The sequence below is a fragment of the Cydia amplana genome, chromosome 2, assembly GCF_948474715.1.
Source record: "Cydia amplana chromosome 2, ilCydAmpl1.1, whole genome shotgun sequence".
NCBI classification, from domain to species: Eukaryota; Metazoa; Arthropoda; class Insecta; order Lepidoptera; family Tortricidae; genus Cydia; species Cydia amplana.
This window is the reverse complement of record NC_086070.1, coordinates 22,209,295-22,230,765: the sequence shown is the minus strand read 5'-3', so window position 1 is coordinate 22,230,765 and position 21,471 is coordinate 22,209,295. Positions and strand designations below refer to the sequence as shown.

Sequence of the window (21,471 nt, the reverse complement as noted above, 5' to 3'; positions counted from 1 at the left end):
AATATGTAAACCAAGATAAAATAATTAAATAAATACAAGCTTAAAATGATTAAAATTTAAAATGACAAATATATTCGTATTTAAAACTTGCTTATTGACTAATAGTTAAAACTTAACATTTAACTGGAATTAGACATGCTAAAACTTAATATAAAAAAATAATTGACATGCAGATTAACTTTGGCATTATTTAATTAATATTTAAATCTGTATTCATTGTTCTAGTAAACTTATAAAATTAACCATTTGAACTTAATACACATTATTAATCTACGGACACGTATTATTATTTTCAATTAATACAAATAATTTAAATTATATTTTATATCTAATGTGTGTTAGGATTCCACAAAATATTATCTCTCATAGTTTGGTTGGAGAAATATTTGATGGTACATAAACGTAGTAATATCTGGGTGACCGAGCTTCGCTCGGAAAACATATAAAAACTCGAAAATGCGCGTTTTCCCAAAGATAAGACCTAGCTAGATCGATTTTTCGCCCCCGAAAACCCCCGTATAGCAAATTTCATCGAAATCGTTAGAGCCGTTTCCGAGATCCCCGAAATATATATATATAAATAAATAAATAAACAAGAATTGCTCGTTTAAAGGTATTAGATAGATTAGATACGTGTCTCATAATAATTGAGATCTTGTAGAACATAGCCTGGGAGAACTATTTAAATGCAAAAATATACAATAAACACATATTGTTGAGACATTAATGCGACTAATATAGGTACACCATTATGGATTCTTTTATAATTAGGTTATAGGCCATTATATGCACCAGCAGCTATTTTTAGTAAAGCATGTTAGACATGCGGGTAACATTAGGTATCTAATTTGCAACCTCAGTCTGTGGTTTGCTTCAAATAATCTGCTTGATACTGGGTTATTTTGGGGTCGTGTACCCTGTCAAAAATGTATTAAGATGGTAATTCTGAACAAGGCTTCCCAAGGGGCCGATATGAAAATTGTGAATATAAATATACACCTGGGCCCATACGTTTCGTCTACTTCGGCCCTCAACATATATTTATTTCCTTAATTTGGTGGCTATAGTCCCATGCGGAAATTCGTTTAGTATAACCATCTTAAAATATTTTTGACATATTCAGGATCACGACCCCAAAATCTCCCAGTATTTAGACGCAAGCATATTTTCTGAGGACGGCAGTTTAGTAAAATCTGCACTTGGTAAACATAATTTAGCACCTCAAGCGCTGTCTTTCGTCAGCATTTTATCCAATTTCAACTGTTCTAGTTGCAGTTGCCTCCTAATGGACCCCAACTGCGTGAGTATACTCACACTCTTACCTTCCTCATTTGGCAAACTCTTCAGAATGTTCTTCTGAACCACAGGCACTTTCCACTTATCGTCTACTACTTGCATCGCTTTACTTAAATCTGTGTTTTTCTGCACAGTATTCACATTGACCGGCGAATGCCTTAACACTGGTATGGGATTATCGTTTTCTTTACGCTCGTATTTCGGACGGTCGTGGACTAGCGCTTCCACTACTATCTTACCTTTACTTAACCTAGCCTCTTCACTGTTTTTGTCTGTTAACCTAGATTCCCTGTCGTACCGGCCGAGGTATTTGGAAGCGAGGCATTCTGAGCTAGCGGTGTCTAGGCGAGGGCTGAGCATTTCTTTGGAAGGATTAAGGTTTTTTCGCAGATAGCTGTCGACATCGTAGTTCGGTGAAAAAATTGAATTGTCAGGGATATTGGTTGAGAAGTGTTTTTTCTCCTTGGACTTGTGAACCGAGGGGTAGTAAAAGGGTATCTTGGAGGGTTTGGAAGGCAGGCCGTCGCTGTGCGAGGTGTGCGTGTGTGCGCGCGCGCGTAATAGCGTCTGTTGCTCTAAATCTATCTCTTTTTGTAGCGCCGTTCGCTTCTTTTCGTAGTCTGTTGCGTTTTCTTTCATCTGAAAGATAGAATAGCATGTTTTATCATACAGATTGATTGCGCAAAGCTGGCACGAATTAATAAATGGATACAATGTATATAATTAGATTAATTTATGCTTAAAGTTCTCAGCTGTTAGGTTAATCAATCCGATGATTCCAACCTCAACCGGACCTAAGTGTTCCTTTGTATTACCTATGTATGAGCATTTTCAGAGAAAAGTGTATCATTTACTTTTTAGCGAAATGCCATTTAGTTTTGGGTTATTTCTACTCAGAATCAGGATTATCGTATTAAAAAGAAAAAAAAGTGTCCGAAAAAAATTGACAGTTTTGTGACAATTGTGACGCATTTAGGATAGAGTGTAGTGTAGGCCAAAGGTTATGGCGCCATCGCTCGAAAATATTGCACCATACCTTTGGCCTACGCTCGGGTAGATGGCGTTAATTTCAATATTTAACAAATTACCACATATCAGTGAAAGAATAAGGGTCAAAGTCAAATGGCGATCTAACAGTTTTAATCTTTTGTCAAAAGATGGCAGTGAATTTACTGTGGCTACATAATTTACTTTGACAATCCGCCTCTATTTCAAATTCTCTTTGCTCCAGCGGTATCTGGGACCTTATTTAAATTAAATGAATTACCTGGTGTTGTTGTGCGTTGTGCTTGTTGAGCTCTAGCTCCTGAGCGCCGCGCAGCATGCGGAGCTGCGCCTCCAGCCGCCGCATCTCCGCCGCCTCCAACAGCCTGCGACACAGTTCACAAGTTAACCTCCGTTCAGGGGCCCACTGATTACCAGGCCGCCGGACGATATCGGCCTGACAGTTAAACGCAAAAGCTGACAGTTCCGAACAACAGCTTATATGACATCTTTTTTATTAATGGTATCAGTCGATCATGTTTGTTTTGAGGATCAAATGTCTTTATGGGACCCATAAAATGTCGGTTAAAGTTTGGAACCCGCACTTTACTGACGAAACGCTTCTAAGAAAATGGCAATACATCGTGACGTCACCATGTAACGTTAGAAGCCGTTTCGATGTATGGAAAATAAGAAAATTGCGATATTGTATGTGAAATATTGCGTTTATGTATATTGTTGCTATACAATATTTTTTAAATAAAATGTAAGGAATCGAATGGCACCATTCTGTTTTTCCTATTTGGAAGTTAATTTTTTTTTAATTTTAATGATTTGTATTTTTTTATTATTCCCATATACATTTTTAAGTTTTCAATGTACTGTGATAAATTGCTCATTTAATATCTATTTAACTAGATTTAGTTATAAATTCAACAACCCTACTGACAGGCTGATAGTACTGGCAAGGGCGTCGCCAGCTGAGGCTAGGGAGGGACACTTTTCACAATGAAAACTTACTTTTCTCTCGCCTTCCTCTCCTCCCGAATACGCTGCTGCTCAAGTATCTGGTTCTTGAGCTCTTGCTGGTAATACTGACGCTTAGCCGCAGCTTCCTGAAACAAACAACAGTAAGCAATGTAAACTTTGTAAACCAACAGTTAAATGGCACCACAATGTCAGAGTCATTCATAGTAGAAATATGTAAGATCTATGGAAATTTCTTCAAATTCGTTTCCTAATGACACTGTTACGTGTGGTGGGGCGAAATTCATAATTATGTATGATATATTGGAGACATAGAGAAATATAGTAAGACAAGAGTGCTCACTCCATACATCAGTTCAGACTATTAATTTCAGTGTCAACATCTAGCATCGAGTAGCGGAACTATCAGTACTGCTACTTGACAATAGATGTAGCACCGACCGGAAAGTCTTATGCTGTTGAGATAAGACTTTCCGGTCGGTGCTACATCTATTGTCAAGTAGCAGTACTGATAGTTCCGCTACTCGATGCTAGATGCTAATAGTCTTTTTGGTACTAAAACTGATGTATGGAGTGAGCACTCTATGTATTTTTTTCTCTATGTTGGAGATCAAGGATTGAACCTTTTAGACGCTAACGACGGATATATCCGAACCGCAGGTCCGACGCCAACGACGGATTAATCCGTCACAGACCACAGAGCAACATAGACCTACATGCATATGCATAAAGTTCAATTTTAGTTTTGACACTTCGGTGAAGTGGCGTCTGAGTGACAGCTTTTATGTTTGACACGGCGTCGAAAAGGTTAAGGCCAAGCGTCAATATCATGCGTCAACTTCAATGTGATGCAGCACTAATCTCGTAGTATATAGTATTCGTAGTACCGTAGTACGCAACGCAAGGGATATAGGGTCATTGCGCTAGTTTCCGTCCATGCTCTATTTTTCGTCCATTTCACGGAAAGACAGTGTCATTTTAGCACATAATATATTTTATGTATAATTTGCTACTTGCGAAATATTGTTATTATGTAGATAGAATAGACATTAAGGATTGCAATAAGTGCAAATTTGTGCAGCAATGTAGGTTTAGATTCAAATTTTGTAAAGTGGACGAAAACTAGCGCAATGACCCTATAACGCAGGAAGTCGCCCTGCTTCGACTTCCTGCGTTAAAGGGTCATTGCGCTAGTTTTCGTCCACTTTACGAAATTACGTACCTTCTCGGCCATGTCGTTCCGCTGCTGCACAGCGTCAGCGTCGAAGAAGGACGGCTTGTAGCGCGGCCCGCCCGCGCGCGCTGCACGGCATACCGGCTCTGTAACACCATGACATATACACCGTTATTAGGGTGGCCCTTATTTTACAATTTCAGAAATAAATAACGCATACCCCCTAAATCAGTTTCTTTTATCCCAAAACACTGTACAAATATTTCAGGTCATTCCTGTAACTGTAACCCGTGCCGACTTTCATGAGATTTTCCCATACAATGTATGAAACCCCCCGACGGTATGACGCTGGTGCCCTGGAGTATGGGGAGGCCTCTGGTTTGGGATGCAACGTGTGTAGACACTTTTGCCGTGTCCCACTTACCGGACACTAGCTCTGGTGCTGGTCATGCGGCCACGACGGCCGAGGATAACAAACGGCGCAAGTACAGCACTCTCGGCAGTGGCTACATATTTGAGCCTTTTGGGGTCGAAACGTTAGGGTCGTGGGGGCCCAGCGCCCGGCGCTTATTTAAGGATTTGGCGTCGCGTTTGGTCGATGCCTCGGGTGACCAGAGGGCAGGCCAGTATTTTGCCCAGAGAATTAGTATAGCTATTCAACGGGGAAATGCGGCCAGCCTGCTGGGTACACTGCCTGCTGGCGGTGAGTTGGAGGGTGTATTTTATTTGTAGGTTTTTTTTTTTTTTTCTTTTTTTTTTTTTTGTTATTAATGTGTATTTTTAGAGTGAGTTGACGAAGCCTGTTGCGGATTTTATCGCTGTAGTTTTTTGTGACGATGCCTGTAGCTGATTGTAAGTTTGTGTTTACCTGACGAAGCCTGCGTTGCGGATATAAAAGTATGGTCTCTGAATAAACTATTTTTTATGTATGAAAATGTTTTTTTTTTCTTTTTTTTTCATGTCGGTTTTGTATAATATTGCCATATTTATAAACTTTATTTAACAAAAAAATCTCGATGCGAACACAAAACCAATGAAAAATTATCAAATTAGTGTCAGGTCAAATTTATCTATAGTAATTTGTATGGAAATTTCAGTTGTAAGTCGGCACGGGTTCTTGTTACTGGAATATCCTGAAAAAAAAATCAGGGTGTGTTGGAGTAGTATTGTTATATTCAGGGGATATGCGTTGTTAACTTTAAAAAGCGGCCAAGTGCGAGTCGGACTCGCCCATGAAGGGTTCCGTATTTAGGCGATTTATGACGTATAAAAAAAAACTACTTACTAGATCTCGTTCAAACCAATTTTCGGTGGAAGTTTACATGGTAATGTACATCATATATTTTTTTTAGTTTTATCATTCTCTTATTTTAGAAGTTACAGGGGGGGGGGGACACACATTTTACCACTTTGGAAGTGTCTCTCGCGCAAACTATTCAGTTTAGAAAAAAATGATATTAGAAACCTCAATATAATTTTTGAAGACCTATCCATAGATACCCCACACGTATGGGTTTGATGAAAAAAAAATTTTTGAGTTTCAGTTCGAAGTATGGGGAACCCCAAAAATTTATTGTTTTTTTTTTTCAATTTTTGTGTGAAAATCTTAATGCGGTTCACAGAATACATCTACTTACCAAGTTTCAACAGTATAGTTCTTATAGTTTCGGAGAAAAGTGGCTGTGACATACGGACGGACAGACAGACGGACAGACAGACAGACAGACAGACATGACGAATCTATAAGGGTTCCGTTTTTTGCCATTTGGCTACGGAACCCTAAAAATCGCAATATAAGGGACACCTAACGGTTATACTTTATCTCATTTATAAGTCCGAGGTCTCCAGTTAACGTTGTACTCTACGCGCGATGGAACGCATCAAAGGTCCTTTTAGAATAAACGACATACGAACAGGGTAGCGTTTAGTACGGATCAAACGGAGGCCAACGAACCTACCGATTTGTCCCCATGTCAGTGGAAATTAATGGTTTTCATTTCAGGTAACAAAAGAATTTCCCAAATCGGCCAAACCAAATAAAATCCAACGATCTTGACTAATTGAGACTCTCTTCAAAAACCGAATATACACAACTCTGATTAAAAGTAAAAAGTTTTGTAAGCGTCACTTGCACCATTCCCCTAACCCGGGGATAACCGGTTAAACCTGGAGTTACCATGGTTACCAGTACAATTTGACACTGGGTTAACGGTTTACCGCTTAACCCCGAGTTAGTGGGAGCAAGTGGCGCTAAGCGGTTAAACCGTTAACTCAGTCTTTGTACTGATAACTCCAGGTTTAACCAGTTAACCTCGGGTTAGTGGAATGGTGCGAGTGGCGCTGTGGGTAACAACTCACGCTCGAGGTCGGGCAGGCTGCGGCGCTCGGGCGCCACCGTGCGCGGCGACAGCTCGCGCTCGGCCTGCGTCAGCGGACATAACGGCGGAGACGATAACTGCAATTATAATTAAACTTGTTTTACACTAGCCAAAAAATAGGTAATAGTATTTTTTGCAACCGTTGTTTAAGAGGGGTCAAAAAAGGCGAGTGGCGTGAGTGTTAATAAAGACGCCACGAGTATTTTTTGACTCAGTTAAACAACGTTGTATACAATACTTTTTCTACGACCAAGCACTTACTTTGAAAAAAAAAATTGTAAAACAAATATTTTTCATTCAACAAAAATAATACTTTAAACAAGTGGAATCATATAGGACATATATGTAGGTAAACAAACCAAACCCGGCCACCGCGCCCCGCGCCCCACGGCCGGTTGGTCAGCGACACCTTCTTGTAACTCATGAGGCCCTGGTACTTGCTCTTAGTTAAATTACAATTTTGGATAGTTTTTTTTCTCGATTTTGGCCACAGTAGCCTATGGAGACTAACAAGCAACGCTAAGCGGTGTTCGTAGTCTATGGATCTTGCTATATCACGGGTGTCACATGCGCGTTTTTGACTTCTGAAGCAATTTTATTGTTTCTACTATAGAACCTAATGAATATTTTGTAAATTGGCAGCAATGCACTTAGTACTCATCTGTCAGAGATGACAATTAAAATTAGGTTGGCAACAATGTATTTCATACAATATTTTTTAAATGGTGATTACACGAAGTATCGTAAAAGTAACAAAAAGATACTGCGTGTATGCACAAATACTTTTTTGGGGAATAGACTAAAGACTTGTCTTGACAACTATAACATAGTAGTTTAAAGGTGTGTGTACGACCTTTTAAATGACAAATAAAGGTACGGGAGTAGAAAAAAACTAATACCGATACTATTCTAACATACCTAGTGACTCCTTACGTCATGTTGCGCTTGATGTATGAAGTCGTGCGACTTCATGAATCTAGTATTTTAACTGCATACCCCTCATGCAGGGGGGAAATGACCGAACGGGATAGTCTTATGTATCTTTCAGTAGGAGTAGCAGCGAAAGCGCTATTATTGTTTGTCCTTGTCACAGTCTCACATTTTTTTTATTCCCCACCATAAATTAGTATGGATTATGGTGGGCAACAAATAGATTCGACCAATCATAGTGTTGCATTGCGTATGTTTTGTCCCTCACGAACGCACGCGTATACCACATCTATTAGGATCCTACCATCTATGCGCGACTTATTATGTCACAGAATAAGTAATAGTACTACCGTATAGAGAGGACACTTCCTATAAAAAAAAGTTTGACAGCGATTCAAGGTCGAACCATGATATCGCTTTCTAACTTATGGCTATCCCTTTCGTCTTTTTAGGGTTGTCAAAATTCAAGTCATTATCTTATCTGTGGTCGTGCACGCAAAGGGACGTCAAGTTGTGTCAACCCTATTGCTCGGAGCAATCCTAAGCCGAGTTTGCCCGAATACTGCTGATGTCAAGATAACTCGTATTGACGTGATATGACGTCTTTGGCACTTGTGTTCCCAATCAAGACAATTTGTCAAATAATAATCGCTTTGCAGAACCTATAAGCTTACCCTGTAGAATTCAGCGTCGTCCGTCTGTACGGCCACCGACAGAGGTCTGCCCGCCGCAGTTGTCTGCACACCGGTGTCTACTTTGCTGAAAATGTAATATAACACGTCAAAAAGGTTTAACGCAACTCAGCAGGGAACTATGTAACACTAGACTGAATAGACGCTTGCGGACGCGATGCGCTTTCATTGTGATGCCCCATTGTTAGGAGCTTGAATTAAATATATGTTATAACTCATTAAAAAGCCTATTATAAGTAAAAAAATTGGAGGAGTCTCTGTTTCACAAGTTAGAAAAAAAAATTGAAAAATGATGATTGATGACGCATAAATTTTTGTTTTTTTTTTATATGGAGTGTTATCCGGTTTATAGGGACATCCGGTTTGCGGGTATTAACTAAGTGTACTACATGTGCAAAGCACGAAGTAATTCGTTGCATTTAAACGGAAATTCATGAAAAATATTTTATCTTATTTATTTATTTTTTTGTTCAAAAATAAGACGAGGCGAATGCTGAAATTTAGTATAACACTTAATAATGGCGTGACCCATCATCAGAAAAAAAATCAGGCCGAATAGCTGTTAAGGCACAAGATGGTCCCTTATCCTGCCACGGCCTTTTAATATACAATAAAATATAAGTTTATACCTAGTTTTCGAGTAAAGTGACATAAGAACAGACAAACATTACGATATTATATTTTAACGGCATATTCGGCTAAAACTCACCTAGTAAAAGTCTGCGTAGCACTGAACACAGTGTTGACGAACGCTCGCGGCCGCTCCGGATTGACTCTGTCCCGCTCTAGTCGCTCTATCTCCCTCTCTCGTTCGCGTTCTTCTCGCTCCCGCTCACGTTGCTCGCGCTCTCTTCTCTCTCGCTCCGCTTGTTCCTTCTCTTCTTGCTTCTTTTTCGCTTGCTGGAAATTAAAAGAATATTACGTGAAACTCTGCGTCGGGGGAGCCACTACCACAATCCATCACATTCTATGGGTCTACCGCGAAACACGAAAATTTAAATTTCGGTATCTAACCCCTCTTTCTATCAGTCTTGCATATTCGAGTGATAAAGAATGCAGACGAATTTCGATTTTCACGTTTCCCGGTAGGCCCTTTGTAAACAAACCGCCTTGATGTATCAATATATATTTATTATCTGTGAAAACTTGTCAAGTTACTCTATGGTTTACGATAGGTGCTAATAGTGCTGCACTCTGGCGGCAGAACATTGCAATAGAATCATCTGTAAGTGTTAATTGTTTGACTTTGTCGAAAAGCCGCCATTGCATGTTCAAAAAGCCGCATGTGACTCGCGAGCCGCGGTTTATCGACCTCTCTGCTATAAGTGACATCTCATCATGAGCCATCTCACCTGGTCGAGATATTCCCTCTACTGCTGCTGGCGCAGCTTCCTGAGGGTGTTCCTTCTTCGTTCATACTCCCCGAGTCCGAGTAACGCGTCGCCGGCCGGCCTCTCGCCCCGTATGAGGGGGTTGTTGGGGGAGTATTACAGGAGGCTCACCTGGTCGAGGTATTCCCTGTACTGCTGCTGGCGCAGCTTCCTGAGGGTGTTCCTTCTTCGTTCATACTCCCCGAGTCCGAGTAACGCGTCGCCGGCCGGCCTCTCGGCCCGTATGAGGGGGTTGTTGGGGGAGTATTACAGGAGGCTCACCTGGTCGAGGTATTCCCTGTACTGCTGCTGGCGCAGCTTCCTGAGGGTGTTCCTTCTTCGTTCATACTCCCCGAGTCCGAGTAACGCGTCGCCGGCCGGCCTCTCAGCCCGTATGAGGGGGTTGTTGGGGGAGTATTCACCCGCTTTTAGCATTACGGGGAGGCCTAGGTAGCGCTGTAACAAGATACGATTTTTGTTACTTCTATGACAGCAGGTTATTAAAAAATGCAAAGAAAATCTTAAGTATTAAGCAGTCTGCAAAAGATGCAACAATATTTAGAAATGAAGGGAAAGTGGAAACAAAGCTTCCAATCCCACATTGTAGTAAGGAACTTTATTGTACAAAAAAGAAACATGAAACAGGAAAAACCACAATATTATTTCATATTGTCTCGATTGAGGCACTGAGTTTTTCCACTTCTCCTTTATTTCTAAGCATTGATTGCAATCAAATTGTTCAACCGATCATGTTAGGTGTTGCTAGAGTTCCTTATTAAGGACCCAATCAAAAAGGAAAAAACCAATTTTTATTAGCGTGTTCCTGTAACAATTAATTTGATCATGTGATGAGAAAAGAGAGAGATGGCCGGAGACAGTCCAAGGGCCGGTGCAAGGATGATGAAGGATGCCCATGATTACCATAGCACTACTCTGCCAAGAGCATACGAGAGCTTCAAACGGTCCGTTGACAAACTAAGTAGGTACTTCATTCCGGACTGACTTATTCGTCCACGTTGCGTTGCGGTTTAACAGTGATCTGCATAACCCACTGGTTACTCGTGCGCGATGGCTCGTGTTTGAGCAGTAATTGCTAATGAAATTCCTGAAGCAGCGAGCCGCAGCGAGACTGACGGCTCTATTAGGTGTCGCTCGTTACCGCTCATTCATAATTAGAGACCAACACACTTAGGGTTTAACGATTGGTGGTGGAGAATTGTCAACCCTCGATCGGGCACACTGCCTCAAAAGTTTATGCAGTCGCTTCCCACTGTCTGTCTGTATATCTTTAAAACTACGCAACGGATTTTGATGCAGTTTTTTTTTAATAGATAGAGTGAGTCCAGAGGAAGGTTTATGTATAATTTGTTAACACGTGCGAAGCCGGGGCGGGTCGCTAGTACTACATAAAGACTTCCGACACTACTTTTTCTATGACAAATGATCGGTGATCATGTGATGCTTTCTATAGAAAATGAAGTGTCGGGGCCCGGGTTGTAGATGTGGCGTGAGTCATCCTTAAATAATTACAATCGCAATTTTAAAGATGTTTGCTTGAATCAGAACCCTTCAGGTGATCGCCGACACAAGCGCGTGTGAAATCGCGCGCGACTTCGTAATTGATCAATTAGCCGTACGTAGCGTGCTGCGAATATTGACGGACAGTTTACATTCACACGCTTTACCTAATATGTAGGTTTATATAACAAATATGCATATCTAATCATAAACGAGGACTCCATGGAACGCTTGGTGGTGCAAGGAAAAGGGCAATAGATCTCGTGGCCGCTCCCCAACACGATGGAGAGGGGTCGGTTGCACCAAACTGTTCGTATCGTTAAAGAGTTCGCTAAATTTTTATGTATGGAAAGTTTCATAGCAAGGCGCCGGGGCGCGCCGGCTGACGTTGATCAGTCTGTCAAATGTGGTTGGTGCAACTGGCCCTAAGTCCATCACAGGAAATACAGTCAACGATTGCTCCCACTCCACCAAAAACAGAGCCACATGGTGACGGATCACAAGAGCTGCGGTGGCGCAGAATAAGACTGTGATATGACCACGACCACTCTGTCAAAAGTGCACGACTAATTAGAAGAGAATCATAAATGCAGGGAAATTTTAATATAGATTTTCTGCTAAATCATCATTTCTTTCATCCTCCTCCTCTGAACCTCCCTGACTTAGCCCTGACCCCATTCTCGGCTCGGCTCGGATGGCCTGTCATCGCCGATTGCCACCGCGACCATTGCACGCTACGCCCTATTTCGCAAAAGGGTTAGTCCGTCTGCTCTAAGTTTGCATTGACTTGACAGTGATAATGTAAGGCCATACTTGACGTGCACTGAAAAAAATAATTACCCCAAAATCATTGAGCAATTCAAAAAAGAAATAAATTTGGATCCTAAAATTTTTATTAAATTTAATTTCAATACATTTTGACAAAATACAAAGGTAAGTATAGTTTGTAGCTTTCTAGTAGAACCCGAAGGCTTATCCTATTGTCTATTGTTCAGTAAAACCGCACGTGCTACTTACCTGCAAAAAAGGGTCCTAATTATTCTATTTGGCACCTGAGCGCGGGCTAGTCTAACGCTCAAAAAACCAGTGTAGGTGCGCTCTCCGATAACGCGCCTTTGTTACGCATCTCGATGACACATTTTAGACTGGTTCTGTAGCGTTCGACTCGCCGGCACTCAGTAACCGAAGTACCGATTTTTTATGCAGGTGGTTGTGGCACGTGGCACGAGCGGTTTTACTGAACAATAGACAACAGGATTAGCCTTCGGGCTCTATTAGAAAGCTACAAACTATACCAGTATTTGTTATATGTACAAACATTTCTTTCACTGTCGTTTTTGGCGTGCAGACATAACGTAGATAATTTTATGCGCTTATTAAAACGTACTTATACTTAACAGCACATTCTTCAACGTCTCGCTGTTTTTTCAAATACTCGTAAAATTAAAAAAGTGCTTCTGGCATTCGTATTATTCGTTGCATCAGTACCTAGTTATTAATAATTATGTGAGAACCGTAACATACGCAGCAACTTTTAAAATAATCCAGGAATTAGGATATTCGAACTGTACAGAACAGATATTAATGCACCACTTTCCATCGCGCAGTGTTAAAAATATGTATGTAAATAACTCCATCCATAATACGCCAGTTGAAATGATTAGGTACACCTTTAATTACCAAACTTATCGTCGAGCTTAGATTCTCAAAACGCGAGCTATTTGCTATTTCCTTCGCACGGTTGTCAGTGATTACAACAAGTTCCAAGGTTTTCAGTTGGTATCAGGCCATCTGTACACCAAACTGTAAGTGAGCTCTGCACGCCACCATGAGTTTGCAACGGGGTAGGGCTAAGAGTTAGTGTCGAAATTAGGACGGGATTCGTGTTTTTTAAGGACTGAATATGTAATTCCTTTGGTCTTTAAGCTTTTGGTGGTAATTGGTTGTAGTTGGTACAAAACTACCCAGGGTATGCTATACTCCCATTACCGATATTGTTATTGTATTATTATAATTATAAATACAAAAACATCAGTAACTGGAAATTCCTGGTTATCGCCATACAAAATCAGAACCAGAAAAAGTATAATAGAGTCAGAAGAAGTGAACAATAGTTCGTGTTTTAACTTGGTCTGACACGTAAGACAAGATGATATTTCATCAGATTATTAATATTATTATGCATTTCAGAAGTAAAATAAAATGGAGAAGTGCATATAAATCTTTAAAAGGGCTGATTTGGTTGATTGTCGGTAAACAAACATTACCTTTTTTCCCATACCCATTACAAACATTTACGCATTTATTTTTGTTAGGCGACCGACGTGCGCTCGCATCGGGTACCTACCCCACGCAATTCTCATATCTCGTATAACTACAGACAATATATCAGGTAAGCTCCTATACTATTCGTTTAGGGTGGAGAAAGGGATGGTTACGCAGTAATTTATTCAGTCGATTCATTTCGGTCAAGGACGTACCTGCCATATTTCATATAGGTTATAAACACGCATGACTTATGGCCGTAATGGGGAAATTTCCTGAAAGGAACCACTTAATACTGCTATTAGCGTAAGAGGTTATGTGGTGAAGTTTTATAATTTCCGGGGTGAAAAATGGCCCATAAGGTAATTGGTATGTACAACAATGGTTATGCTATGGTGACCCAATATAACCCTACACCCAGTTGACTCCGAATGCAGACTGGACAAATAGTAGGTATGTACATGTACTAGTTAGTATTTGTTATTCTAAAACAACGAAGACAACGATTATGTGAATTTGTGAAGTTATTTCCATTTGTTGAACAAAAGGATAGGCATTTTACAAGCTCAAGAATAACAACCCTTTTCAATAGCGTCTAATGATAGAGACTTGTAGATCTATTTTTTTTAAGCAAACAGAGTTTTAGGTGTGTTGCTGCCAGTACCTACTACCTACCTACAGCTTGTGACACAAATATATCATGTGAATACAGACGTGGCGTGTATATTAATGTATATTTTTGCCAAACCTCGGCCGCACCTATCATGACATTGAGTTATTCCATTTGCTTAGGTACCGTACAAACCGAGCGCTGTAGCCATCCAGTTTGTAAGTTATGATGTCTATTAGACGAAAACCTACTCAAATTATCCTGAGCGATAGGGATGCAACTATCTGTTAGAAAGAGGCACACTCGCAATTATGTAGAGAAACATATCATATAGTGAAAGGACAGCTTCCGTTCTGAGTGAGATGAAACTAGTTCGTTTTTATTAGGGTTACGGTTACCTTTGGGTACGGAAAGGGTATAAACGGGACCCTATTACTAAGACTCCGCTCGCTGTCCGTCTGTCCGTCCGTCTGTCTGTCACCACTGTCACCAGGCTGTAACTCATGAACCGTGGTAGCTCGATAGTTGAAATTTTCACAGATGATGTATTTCTGTTGCCGCTATAACAACAAATACTAAAAAGTACGGAACCCTCGGTGGGCGCGTCCGAGTCGTACTTTACTCCGGTTTTTAAGATCTCAGTTTCTAACTATAGATTTATGTCAGTAGCTGTGATAATTTGGTAGCTTTATAAAATGCCTCACAAAGGTCTGCCTGTGCGTATAGGTAGGTATACCTATTACCTATAATAGCTCGGTAAGTGAAGCGAATTAACACCCTGAAAACAGCTGAAAACAATGGCGGGCGAGGCCGGGCGGGCGCGGCGATAACAGAACATTAGACAAATTAATTCCCTTATCTATGGCTATAAGTAATATAGACAATATAGTACAGCAGAAAAGTTATAGCTGGGCGACGTTTACTGTAGTTTAGCAGCTAACATTTTTTCCCATAATTACTATAATAAGTCACAAACCATTATTTAATCAAGAAGTCCTAAATAATAAGGAAATAATAAACGCTTTGAAATATTTAGCAGAACTTGCCCATTATTTTTATTTGGCTGCAAAACTAGGCTTTTAGGATAATTTTATCTAAATGTCATTTTATGGACTGAAAATTTTGTGAGAAAACGGTTTCAGAATAACATGCTACTTGTTCATGGCCGGAAAAAGTTATATTTAAAACTTTCGCGCTTTGGACACATATAAAATATAAAACCTAATTTTATCGTAGGTATATCGCGAATTTATTACCTGACTGCGTCTGTTTTGTCGGGCGTATATGTATGTTATAGGGTACACTACATAATTCCGAAATATTTTATGCCGAATTTTAGAATATCGAATTTTATTATTCCGTTTTTTAAATGCTATACCCATCAAAATTCCGACTGTCGTAATTACGAACGATGAAAATCACGAAAGTGTATATTTCCGAATAGCAAAAAAGACGATTTTTTAAAATTCCGAACCACATAATTCCGAATATAAAAATTCCGATAGTGATAAACACCGAATTTAACATTTACTATTTTTGAAATCACGAATTCCGAAATGCCATTATTCCGAAAATTTGAATTCCGATTCCACGTGACTCCTATTTTAAATAACCCCATTTTTTAAATGCCGAATTTATCGATTCGTGCTCCGCATCTGCTCCGGCGCTACGGGCAAAGCAGCCCCTTCGCCCTTGCGTATCAAAGCGCAGGCACAATAAATGCTCGCCTCCGCAGCTTCGGCTTGCTGGTCGCCAGTTTGTTTTCGGGGGGTCGCAGTTCTAACCTAACCTAACCCACTTTTCTGGCAACAGTTCGTTTTCTTGGGGGTCGCAGTTCTAACCTAACCTAACCCACCTTTCAGGCAACAGTTTGTTTTCGTGGGGTCGCAGTTCTAACCTAACCTAACCCACTTTTCAGACAACAGTTCGTTTTCTTGGGGGACGCAGTTTTAACCTAACCTAACCCACTTTTCTGACAACAGTTCGTTTTCTTGGGGGTCGCACTTCTAACCTAACCTAACCCACCTTTCAGGCAACAGTTTGTTTTCGTGGGGTCGCAGTTCTAACCTAACCTAACCCACTTTTCTGGCAACAGTTTGTTTTCGTGGGGTTGCAGTTCTAACCTAACCTTAGCCACTTTTCTGGCAACAGTTTTTTTGTTGGGCGCTACGGGCATCTACAGAGCATCTGCTCCGGCGCTACGGGCATAGCAGCCTCTTCGCCCTTGCGTAGCAAAGCGCAGAGCATTAGTGCCGTACGGCAGGCGAGGGCTGCTTCCCCTCCGCGCCTCCGGCTTTTTACATACATTCTAGGGGTAGGATAGACAAGACCACGTGGATAGTGGGGTGCTCCGATTCGGATTTTGGTTAGTTAGACTTAAAAAATTGCGTTTAAGTCTTATTTTGAAAACCACGAATTTCATTATTCTGAGTCTACAAAAGATCGAATTTCTGAATACCGAATTACTTTATTTCCGATCGGTCAATGATTTTTCGGAATAGACAAATTCGGAAAAAATATTTTCGGATTTTTTCTAAATTGGAACTTTAAGCTTTCGTCCATATGAAAATCGGATTTTAAGTATTCGGAAATAACACAGTCGTGATTTTCTTCTTTCGTGGTTTTCAAAGTCGTAATTTCGATATTTCGGACATATAAAAAATCGGGATTATGAAAATCGAGGTTATGAAAGTCGGAAAAACATATTTCGGAATATTTGGGTGTTCCCATGTTAGGTGGGTACACTACATAATTCCGAAATATTTTATGCCGAATTTTAGAATATCGAATTTTATTATTCCGTTTTTTAAATGCTCGACCCATCAAAATTCCGACTGTCGTAATTACGAACGACGAAAATCACGAAAGTGTATATTTCCGAATAGCAAGAAAGACGATTTTTTTAAATTCCGAACTACATAATTCCGAATATAAAAATTCCGATAGTGATAAACACCGAATTTAACATTTACGATTTTTGAAATCACGAATTCCGAAATGCCATTATTCCGAAAATTTGAATTCCGATTCCACGTGACTCCTATTTTAAATATCCCCATTTTTTAAATTCCGAATTTATCGATTCGTGCTCCGCATCTGCTCCGGCGCTACGGGCAAAGCAGCCCCTTCGCCCTTGCGTATCAAAGCGCAGGCACAATAAATGCTCGCCTCCGCAGCTTCGGCTTGCTGGTTGCCTTCGGCGACCAACAGTTTGTTTTCGAGGGGTCGCAGTTCTAACCTAACCTAACCCACTTTTCTGGCAAAAGTTCGTTTTCTTGGGGGTCGCAGTTCTAACCTAACCTAACCCACCTTTCAGGCAACAGTTTGTTTTCGTGGGGTCGCAGTTCTAACCTAACCTAACCCACTTTTCTGGCAACAGTTCGTTTTCTTGGGGGTTGCAGTTCTAACCTAACCCACTTTTCAGACAACAGTTCGTTTTCTTGGGGGACGCAGTTTTAACTTAACCTAACCCACTTTTCTGGCAACAGTTTGTTTTCGTGAGGTCGCAGTTCTAACCTAACCTAACCCACTTTTCTGGCAACAGTTCGTTTTCTTGGGGGTCGCAGTTCTAACCTAACCTAACCCACCTTTCAGGCAACAGTTTGTTTTCGTGGGGTCGCAGTTCTAACCTAACCCACTTTTCTGGCAACAGTTTGTTTTCGTGGGGTTGCAGTTCTAACCTAACCTAACCCACTTTTCTGGCAACAGTTTTTTTGTTGGGCGGTACGGGCATCTACGGAGCATCTGCTCCGGCGCTACGGGCATAGCAGCCTCTTCGCCCTTGCGTAGCAAAGCGCAGGCACTAATGCTCGCCTCCGCAGCTTCGCCTTCGGCGACCAGCCTCAGCCGCTTCGGCTCACATTGTGCTCTGCGCTTTGCTACGGCGGGCGAGGGCTGCTTCCCCTCTGCGCCTCCGGCTTTTTACATACACTCTAGGGGTAGGACAGACAAGACCACGTGGATAGTGGAGTGCTCCGATTCGGATTTTGGTTAGTTAGACTTAAAAAAGTGCGTTTAAGTCTTATTTTGAAATCACGAATTTCATTATTCCGAGTTTACAAAAGATCGAATTTCTGAATACCGAATTACTTTATTTCCGATCGGTCAATGATTTTTCGGAATAGACAAATTCGGAAAAAATATTTTCGGATTTTTTCTAAATCGGAACTTAAAGCTTTCGTCCATATGAAAATCGGATTTTAAGTATTCGGAAATAACACAGTCGTGATTTTCTTCTTTCGTGGGTTTCAAAGTCGTAATTTCGATATTTCGGACATATAAAAAATCGGGATTATGAAAATCGAGGTTATGAAAGTCGGAAAAACATATTTCGGAATATTTGGGTGTTCCCATGTTAGGTATGTCCATTTCTTTGGCACGACCTCCAGCCCAAACGCCTGAACGGTTTTTGACAGTTGAGGTGTCTTTGAATTCGTCAGAATAGGGTAGGTATTTGACTACTAGTCAAATCAATTTCTTTTTTCGAACTATCAAAACGATTGCTACTATGGAATTTATATAAAACACTAGCATGTGACGTCACAATCATATTATGTACCTACTTTTTATAGTTTAATACCGGTTTTAAAATAGAAATTGTGTCTAAAAATAACTGTTGTCTACGTTTCTCAAAGTCAAATACCCTATTGTGGTTGTGACATAGGCTATATACAGTGTGGAAAGATAAGTCGGGCCCTGGAGGGAAACTACCTTAAATCCTTAAGCTGGCTCATTTTACTTAAAGGAGACATTCCTTTATTTTTAAAAAGAAACAAAACTGCATTCAAAGATTTTCTAAAACTCGCTTGCCTCGCCCGGGACTCGAACCAACTAAAATTAAAAAAAAAAAACAAACACTCCCTATTTTATAATACTAATCGATAGTATTATTATTCAGGATAAAATTTCTCTAACAAACATTTGGTCTTAAAAATAAAAATGATCATTAAATCTAACATTTAACTTTATTTTACTATCAATTTGTTACACTTAAATTATTTAACTGATAAATTGTTCGAAATGAGCCCCCTCGTTCCGGCTACACAAAATTAGTCGCCGTTGAAATTCATTTTTTGTAGCCTTCAGCAAAGTGAACCTTTGGGCAGGAGCACCTGGATGCCAGCTTGGACCCTTCGATTCAATCCAAAGGCGCGCTGTACGAATCGTCGATGATCCCAAACTCACAAGCGGTATTGAACCTTTAAGTCTGAGGAGAGACCTTGCCTCCTTATGTGTGTTCTACCGCTTGTACAATGGGCTGTGCTCTGAAGAATTGTTTGACATGATGCCAACGGCAGCTTTCTATCACCGCACCGCTCGCCATCGGCAGGGTGTTCATCCACACACCCTAGAACCTAAATGGTCGCGTACTGTGCGGTTTAAGAGGAATTTCCTCCCGCGGACGCTCCGGCTGTGGAATGAGCTCCCTTCCGAGGTTTTCCCGAGGGTCTACGATATGGGGTTTTTCAAAAAAGGAGTGTACAGGTTTTTAAAAAAAGGTCGGCAACGCGCATGTAACACCTCTGGAGTTGCAGGCGTCCATAGGCTACGGTGACTGCTTACCATCAGGCGGCCCGTATGCTTGTTTGCCACCTATGTGGTATTAAAAAAAAAAAAAAAAAAAAGTGTTGTGGTGTATGCCCCTAATAATATTTTCTACCGCAACCCTTAGCTCTTGAACGGATTCATAGCAAGTTTTATAAATAACATTTTTTACATGACCCCATAAAAAGAAGTCCATGGGCGTCAGGTCTGGACTTCTTGCAGGCCATCTAATTAATTAATTAAGTTTAAAATAAAGTTAATGTTATATTTAACGATCATTTTTATTTTTAAGACCAAATGTTTGTTAGAGAAATTTTATCCTGAATAATAATACTATCGATTAGTATAATAAAATAGGGAGTGATTGTTTTTTTTTAATTTTAGTTGGTTCGAGTCCCGAGCGAGGCAAGTGAGTTTTAGAACATCTTTGTCTCCTTTAAGTAAAATGAGCCAGCTTAAGGATTTAAGGTAGTTTCCCTCCAGGGCCCGACTTATCTTTCCACACTGTATAATAAATTTGAAACTGGCGCCTACAAATAAAGGGGGGGGGGTTGTATTATTATTAGCATAGCAATATGGGTATCAAATGAAAGCTAGTGAACATACCATTTCAAAAATATATGTATCAATTATTTTTAAGCAGTCGGGTTATTTGTTTTTATAACAATTTAGAACTATGAAGTTTAAGTTTAAACTTACCTCTTTAATCATATACCTAAGCATCAATTTAAACCACTCACGGAAATTAAAAACAAAACATTTGTGTCAAACATTTTGAATTTCCGATTCGATTCCAAATTCAAAACACACGCGAACTTATCCGTCGCACACAACACCTTATCGCGTTGATATTAGAGTCTAATATGATGTAATTAAAAGGTAAAAGTAAGTTAGTGTTTGACTGAACAGTCAAACTGAACAATCACTTATTACCGTACTTATTTCGTTAACATTAGAGTCTAATATAGCGTGATGGGCGGTAAACGTAAGTTGGGTATGTCTGATCGGCCAGTTAGCTCCGTTTCGGTCCAAAACGAGCTCCTGACGCGGCGGCTACATTGTTTCTGGCTGTATTGTTCGTGCACAGCGAAACCACAAACTAACAGTAGGTCTGCTGAACTACGCAGACGTTATTTTTGTTTAAGTTAATGACTCCCAGTTTTAGCAGGCTCTCATGTCTGAATGCGAGTCTAACCGTACGCGAGAACAACTAGCCCCCCTTTAGAACAATTTACAATGTGCATAAGGTATTCTGATGAATTGAGTCTGATTATGTTTAGCTGAGATAAAATCATTGCATTCAAAATGCAAAATGATGTTAACCCTTAAGCGCGCGATTTGACAATGCGCTTACCGCTGCGTTTACCGCATAAAACAATGTAGTCATGTAGTGTCATTAGATTATCTGATGTAAAATGGGTGTGGGGCAAACGCATTGCGTTTAACGCTGCGTTTATCGCATAGGTACCTAAAACAACCGCGCGCTTTATAGTTCGTTTTTTTAGCAATAGAAAAAATGTAAACAATCTTGACGTGTATTTTTATTGAAAAACACTTAAAATATGTAACAATTATGAATCATATACGATTATTTACATTCCTTTGCTTTCATAAGTAATAGTTACTGATTTTATAAAGCGTTTTTCAATTAAAAGACACGTCAAGATCGCTTATCTTCGTTCTAAACTTCTAACTATAAATGGAAATCCGTGGACATCAATTT

At 40.2% G+C, this 21,471-nt stretch overlaps 1 protein-coding gene across 2 annotated transcripts in view; it reads right to left on the bottom strand.

Moving 5' to 3' along the window:
* Positions 1–1,183: 1,183 nt before the first annotated feature.
* The window catches only part of LOC134660821 (trichohyalin-like), a 32,479-nt gene continuing 12,191 nt past the window's right edge, over positions 1,184–21,471 (bottom strand). Inside the window, exons 3-10 of one of the 2 annotated variants that reach the window (XM_063516647.1) lie at positions 10,094–10,267; positions 9,151–9,341; positions 8,424–8,508; positions 6,800–6,896; positions 4,490–4,587; positions 3,301–3,395; positions 2,564–2,666; positions 1,184–1,935 (exon numbers count right to left, since the gene is read on the bottom strand). In XM_063516647.1, the coding sequence (XP_063372717.1) occupies positions 1,222–1,935; positions 2,564–2,666; positions 3,301–3,395; positions 4,490–4,587; positions 6,800–6,896; positions 8,424–8,508; positions 9,151–9,341; positions 10,094–10,267 (1,557 nt within the window). In that variant the 3' untranslated portion in view covers positions 1,184–1,221. Of the gene's footprint in view, positions 1,936–2,563; positions 2,667–3,300; positions 3,396–4,489; positions 4,588–6,799; positions 6,897–8,423; positions 8,509–9,150; positions 9,342–9,793; positions 9,925–10,093; positions 10,268–21,471 lie in introns of those variants that run through there. The other variant, XR_010097903.1, reaches the window with a different exon arrangement.